A 7,635-nucleotide genomic window follows, 5' to 3' on the forward strand; every position below is an offset into this window, starting at 1 on the left:
ACCCCAATCCCAATTACACTCAAGAATTTTACCACAGAAAATTCTCTCAAAGACCTTCTCTTACTTAGGCCTTTCACTAAGAGTATTTCTCTTAGATTTTTTCTCTCTTGGGATGTGTATAGCAAATGATCTTAATGATATCTTACAAATGAACCATAAGCTACCTATTTATAGGAATGAATTTCCTATGATGAGGTAAGCACTTACATCACGACTATTATGAGGTAAGCGCTTACATCACGACTATGTGAACAAAAGAATTGACTTGTTTGGCCAATTCCACACCTAACAAATCTCCCACTTGAAGACTAATTTTAATTTGTCTTCACACTTTGATCGATGCAGCAGCTCTTTCCTACTTTCATACTTCGTGCAGGCCAACTGAAGTTGAGCATAGCTTCAGTTTGTCTATCGTCACTGCCTTTGTCAGCATGTCTGCTGGATTCTGACTCCCTGCGATCTTCTCAAGCACCAGCGCGACATCTTCCAAAGCTGATCTAATGAAATGGTACCGGAGTTGTATGTGCTTCGTTCGAGCATGGTAAACCGGGTTCTTTGCCAAATGAATGGCGCTTTGGCTATCACAATATAGCACACTTCCCTCGTGGTCCTGATCCAATTCCCGCAGAAAAGATTGTAGCCACATCATTTCCTTTGTGGCCTCCGTCACAGCAACGTACTCAGCCTCACAACTAGAGAGAGCTACTATCTTTTGCAACTTGGAAACCCAAGAGATTGCAGTACCTCCGAAGGTGTAAACATACCCGGATGTGCTCTTTCTGCTATCAATATCACCACCGTTGTCAGCATCAACATACCCTTGCAATCCTGTTTTTAATTTTCGGAAATACAGAGCTGAACTCGAGCTGCCTTTCAGATATCTGAATATCCACTTCACAGCCTCCCAGTGTTGCTTTCCCGGATTGCTCATAAATCGGCTGACAACTCCCACTGCATGTGCAATGTCTGGCCTTGTACATATCATTGCATACATAAGACTACCGATTGCAGATGCATAAGGTATCTTGTCCATCTGCTTCTTCTCATCCTCGGTTGTCGGCGACTGATCCTTTGACAACCGAAAGTGTCCAGCCAAGGGAGTGCTGACTGGCTTGGCATCATGCATGTTAAACCTTTTGATAACTTTCCTCACATATTCTTCTTGTGAGAGTTTGATGCCCTCCTTGCTTCGGTCGATTCTCATCCCAAGGATTTGCTTTGCAGCTCCCAAATCCTTCATTGCAAACTCTTCCGATAACCCTTTTTTCAACCGATCAATCTCCTGTAGGTTTGCTCCTACGATTAGCATGTCGTCGACATAGAGTAGCAGTATCATGTACGAGTCTTCAAATTTTTTGAAGTAACAGCAGTGATCTGCCTCGCACCTTGAAAAATCAGCTTTCTTCATAAAGCTGTCAAACTTTAAATACCACTGTCTTGGAGCCTGTTTTAGTCCGTACAGACTCTTTTGAAGTTTGCACACCAGATTCTCCTTTCCTTTGATTTTGAATCCCTCCGGCTGTCGCATGTAGATTTCCTCGTCTAGATCACCGTGAAGAAATGCAGTTTTCACGTCCATCTGTTGCAGATGTAGATTTTCCTTTGCTACCAGCCCAAGAACAGTTCTGATAGTCACCATCTTGACTACGGGAGAGAAGATCTCTGTATAGTCAATGCCTTCTTTCTGTTGAAATCCCTTTGCAACCAGCCTTGCTTTATAACGCTTGCTTCCATTGGGTTCTTCCTTTATCCGATAAACCCATTTGTTTTGCAATGCCTTTTTATCCTTTGGCAACTCGGATAATTCCCATGTATGATTTGCCGATAGTGAATCCATTTCATCCTTCATTGCCAGCTCCCACTTAGTCGATTCATCGACTTGCATTGCTTCTTCATAACATTCTGGCTCCCCTCTATCAGTGAGTAGAATGTAGTTGAGGGATGGAGAGTACCTGTGAAGCGGCTTCCTGATCCTGGATGATCTACGCAGCTCTGTGATTGGCGTCTGTTCATTTGTTTCAGAATCAGCACCTTCTCGGATTGTTTGTTCCTCTGCCTCGGTTGTACCTGGCTGCGGCTCAGGTGCCGGAAAGTCCCTCAAATCGACTATTTCCGATTCCTTGTCCTGACATTCTGAATTCTTTTGCAGCTTGTCTTTGTACAGTACCTCTTCGTTAAAGACAACATTCCTGCTTCGGATGATCTTCCGATTTTGTTCATCCCAAAATCGGTACCCAAGCTCGGTGTCACCATAGCCAATAAAGTAACACTTCTTTGATTTTGGATCAAGCTTTCTTCTAGCCGTATCATCATTATGAACATATGATAAGCAACCGAACACTTTCAGAAATGAAAGATTTACCTTCTTGCCACTCCAGACTTCTTCTGGAATTCTGAAATCCAAGGGAACTGACGGTCCTCGGTTAATTAAGAAGGCCGCGGTATTGACTGCATCTGCCCAGAATGTCTTGGGCAGTCCAGAGTGTATTCTCATACTCCGAGCACGCTCGTTCAACGTTCGGTTCATTCTTTCGGCTACTCCATTCTGTTGCGGCGTTCCAGGAATAGTCTTCATCATCTTGATCCCATTATCGGCACAGTACCGTTTGAAATCACCATCAGTGTATTCTCCGCCGTTGTCGGACCTCAAACACTTCAACTTGAGGTTTGTTTCATTCTCAACCATGGCTTTCCATCTTTTGAATACACTAAACACATCGGATTTATTTTTCATAAAATAAACCCATACCTTCCTGGTTGAATCATCAATGAAGGTCACGTAGTAGTGTGATCCTCCAAGGGAGGGTACAGTGGTAGGTCCCCACACGTCTGTGTGCACCAATTCCAGCTTTTCGACCTTCAACTCTCTGCCTGCACTTGAGAAGCTTACTCGCTTTTGTTTTCCGAGAATGCAGCTCTCACACGTATGAAGGTCCACCGTCTTCAGCTCCGGAATTAAGCCATTTGTCACCAACAGCTTCATCCCCTTCTGGCTGATATGCCCAAGCCGACAATGCCACAAATCTGTCTTCTTTGTGTTGTCAACCACAGCAACAATATCACGACAGCTATCCGTCATGTAGAGAGTGCCAATCTTCTTTCCTCGGCCAACTACCATAGCACCTTTCGCCACCTTCCAAGACCCATTACCAAAGTTGAGATCATATCCCTCATCATCAAGCTGACCTACTGAAATCAGGTTTCGCATCAGCTTTGGAACATGTCTAACTTTTGTAATCTTCCACGAGGATCCATTTGACATCTTCAAATTAATGTCTCCCGTGCCAACAACGTCTAGCGGCTCTCCATCGGCTAAATAAACTTTGCCGAGATTCCCAGCCACGTAGTTTGTCATTATATCATGATGTGGGGTGGTATGAAAGGACGCTCCTGAGTCAAGCACCCAAGAGTCTATCGGGCTGTCAACCGATAGCAACAACGCATCGCCAATGTCTTCCGTAGCAGCGTTGATTCCAGCCCCCTTGTTGTCCTCCTTCTTTGGCGCCCTGCAGGTCTTCTTGAAGTGACCTGGTTTTCCACAGTTCCAACACTCATGTGTTCGTCCTGGTCTGGATTGACCCCTGCCATTCCTTGACTTCGATCTGCCCCTATTTCGGTTGTAGTTTCTGTCATAATTTCTGCTTCCGTTTTCAACATTAAAAGAAGAACTCGTCGATGCCTCTCCCGAATCTGTCCTGCGCACCTCCTCAGCAAGGATACGATCCCTAACATCGTTGAACTTTAGTTTGTCACTGCCGACAGAATTACTAACCGCTGCTCTCATTGGCTCCCAACTATTTGGTAGGGATGCCAACAAAATTAGAGCTTGTACTTCATCATCGAAATCAATTTTTACCGATGACAATTGATTTACAATGGTATTGAATTCATTTACGTGTGCAGCAACATGAGCATTTTCCATCATCTTTAGATGAAATAGTTTCTTCATGAGAAATACCTTATTATTTGCCGAAGGTTTCTCATACATGTCAGACAATACCTTCATCATATCTGCAGTGGTCTTCTCCTTTGCCACATTGTGAGCAACGTTCTTTGACAGCGTCAGCCGAATGACTCCCAGAACTTGTCTGTCGAGGAGATTCCAATCTGCTTGCTTCATCTCCTCTGGTTTCGGACTCAGAGGTTCATGAAGCTTTCTGCCATATAAATAATCTTCAATTTGCATTCTCCAGAACGCAAAGTCTGTACCATCGAATTTACCGATGCCGTGCGTCGTACCATCTTCACCTCCCATCGTTTCTAAATCACAACACAACCTGTTGCTCTGATACCAGTTGTTAGGATTTGAATCCCAAATCCGACCTTTGTAAGCAGGTTCCCAGGATATATTGGAGGGTCACAGCTGGACCGCTTAAATACCAACCTCCTTAGACAGAACCTACTTACGCCGTGATGTAAGCGAAGAATAAATAACACACACAGATTTATAATGGTTCACCCTCAATGTGAGAGCTACGTCCACGTTGCTGCTGCAGATCTTATTAAAGAAGAAATATTACAAGTGTTTACAACACTCAACCTCACAACCCCAATCCCAATTACACTCAAGAATTTTACCACAGAAAATTCTCTCAAAGACCTTCTCTTACTTAGGCCTTTCACTAAGAGTATTTCTCTTAGATTTTTTCTCTCTTGGGATGTGTATAGCAAATGATCTTAATGATATCTTACAAATGAACCATAAGCTACCTATTTATAGGAATGAATTTCCTATGATGAGGTAAGCACTTACATCACGACTATTATGAGGTAAGCGCTTACATCACGACTATGTGAACAAAAGAATTGACTTGTTTGGCCAATTCCACACCTAACACTTTCTGCAATCTATTGGCAACCAAAAAAAAGAAAAAAGTTTGCTCCATCTCTGAATGCTAAACTCCCATAATGATACAGCAGCAACCGGTAGCCCATAGTAATAAAACCACTAACTGTTTTAAGTGAAACTCGATGGCACTTCAAGTTGAACTGATGATGATATGAGTTGAGCTTAAATGAAGAATTCAAAATTCATATAACCAATTTGGGACCGAAGAATAGTGCTTGTATTTTATTTTATTAATGTTGTTATTACCGTTATTCAGAGCTCATTATGAAAACAGAAATGCAAGAAACAAGATCCACTTCAGTGACTCCTCCAGGCTCCCGCATCCCCAAGACAATGAAGGCTCAATACTCAGGTTCATATCAAACACAAAGACAAGAAAAAGCATTACATCCAGCAAATCATTAAAAAAAGTGAATTTCCTAACACTTCACATCCTTATTGAAGCCTGCACCTTTGACACAAAAACATAAATTGTACAGGCAAACTAAATTTGGCAAGAAATTAGGAATCAAAATTTCCTACAGTGTTTGGGATGCTTGTAGGACAAAAGGCGGATTCTTCAAACAGGGGGTCACAAAGCAGAAAATGAACCATACTTCAAAGGAGCTGCTGCACAAAGACTGTTTGCAGTGTCATTCATAAGCTTGCCATTGACAGCTGAAACGACTCGAGAATAGCAATCAGCTTCACCAGAGTAAGAATAAGTTTGTTGAGTGGTTGCTCCACCGTACAAAACATTGCGATCTTGAACAACCATCCACCCATTGCATTGCTGCCTGTTTGTCAAAGTACTTGAAGAACCTCCGTCCGACTTCTTCTTCTCCTTCCATTCATGGTCTAAATCAGATTGTATCAAGCTTGTACCATTCTCCTTCGCTGGCAAAGTCTTAGTGGTTATAGTTAGCGGAAATTTCCTCTTCACTTTGGTCTTAGAGATTGTGCTACCACTATCAGACAGCACTTCAACTTCAATCTCTTCTTTCACTTTTTGCTTAATATGTTTCTCAGTTCCGTTTAGATAAAAGTATATTTTGTTCCTGAACTTCAATTCTCGCTTAGTTATGGTAGTCAAATTCCCTGCTGTTGAGTTCACCCAAGAAGAAATCTCGCTCTCTCTCTTCAACTCAACCTCAAATGACCCATCCAGGCCTAGAAAACTCGATTTCCGCTCAATCTTGAACTTAGGGGTACCCAAATCAAGAGCGTTAGCCTGCACTTGACAGGGCAATGTGCAATTGTTATCCACCCAAAGGTGCAAATTGGCATCCACAAGCCAGAATGGGATACTGTCATTCACCCCAAGCCCAAGAAAATGGGCTTGACCGTCGAGTAGAAGCCCCAAATATGGCGTTAAGTCAATGTCGTAAGAAGGAAGATCAAATGCCCCAATTGAAACCAGTGGTTCCCAGTACAACGGATTAATTCCACCTGTGAAAATAACAGGAAAAGGAACCACAGATCCTACCAAATTCTCATCTATATTCACCAAAACTTCCCTGTAAGCTCCATGGCCTCTCTTGGTAGTTAAATTATTCATTTGAAAATACGAATCAGGAGGATTCGAATACCAAAACTGATCATACCCGTGTGATGATACGTAAATCTCGATCACAGCTTTGTATGTATTCTTAGGAATAGTAACTCTCTTCCCATGCAACTCCGATTCGTTTAGAACTAGGAACCAAAATCCTTCACTCCCATTTCTTGATATTGGTATTATCAAATCTGCTGGTTTTTCATACTCAGTACTTCTCAAATCGTTCACTCCCATTTTTATCGGACTATCCACAACCATATCATTAGGATCCATTTTCTTAACATCATAGTACAGGAAACTAATGTTGACATTATAAGCACCTGTATAAATGTCGTTGACCATATTTTCCAGCATGACAGAAAGAGATATATTCTGTTTGACCAGAATAGATGAGTACTTTGTAACATCCTTTGTTACAGTCCAGTAAACGCCGCCGTCATTAGGCTGGGCGGTGCTGGTACGTAGGAGCTCAGCACCGCCAAGCCAGACGGCGGCGATACGTTCATATTGTACACCTTTGGAAGAAGCATTGAACTGAAGTGCCACGTGTGTCCAAGAACAGTTGGTTGGAGGTGAGTAAGTGGTGGAGACAGGTGGAAGACCTATTGTATTGCTGAAGTTGTGCTTGAGGATATGATAAGTGCATGAAGGAGGGAGTTTTGTGAATGGCAATGGATGAGTTATTTCAAAGTATTGTTGTGGCTGTGAAGAAGTATTGTTGTGGTGAAGAGTGTGTTTGGTGAAGTGGGAATGGTGTTCAGGTAATGAAAAGGAAAATGGGGCAATAAAGGTTAGGAAGAAGATGAGAATAGCAATGAGAGGAGGAGGAAGTACACTCATTTTGGGGGATGTAGGGAGCAATGTTGAGATTAGATCATTGGATAGATACATTTAAGGAGTGTAGGGGACCCAGCAGGGTGGGCGGTATAAAGCTGGGATCACATCCCATGTGTGCTTTTGACTAAACGTATTAGGAAAACGAGTGGGGAAGACATGGGCATGTTGTGGAAATGTAAAATACTTAGCCGCGTTCACTTCAGTATATAAATCTAATTAAATAATTTGACCTTACTAAGGGTGTGTTTGGTATGACAGAAAATATTTTCCAAGAAAGATATTTTCTCGGAGAATACGAGATTTTCCTATTTATTTTTTTATCATCAAGTTAAAAAATATCATTTTAAGAACATTTATATATATTCAAAGCAAAAGCACTATGAAGATTTTGATTCGGAGTGTAACTTTTGGT

The 7,635-nt window shown here is 42.1% G+C and overlaps 1 protein-coding gene across 1 annotated transcript; it reads right to left on the reverse strand.

The window, feature by feature from the left end:
• Positions 1-5,183: 5,183 nt before the first annotated feature.
• Positions 5,184-7,268, reverse strand: LOC132609007 (peptide-N4-(N-acetyl-beta-glucosaminyl)asparagine amidase A-like). The gene has a single exon (XM_060322836.1). The coding sequence runs from the start codon at positions 7,224-7,226 to the stop codon at positions 5,421-5,423; it is 1,806 nt and encodes a 601-aa protein (XP_060178819.1). The 5' UTR covers positions 7,227-7,268; the 3' UTR covers positions 5,184-5,420.
• Positions 7,269-7,635: the final 367 nt, after the last annotated feature.

Source organism: Lycium barbarum, chromosome 9 (assembly GCF_019175385.1).
Source record: "Lycium barbarum isolate Lr01 chromosome 9, ASM1917538v2, whole genome shotgun sequence".
Classification (NCBI taxonomy): Eukaryota; Viridiplantae; Streptophyta; class Magnoliopsida; order Solanales; family Solanaceae; genus Lycium; species Lycium barbarum.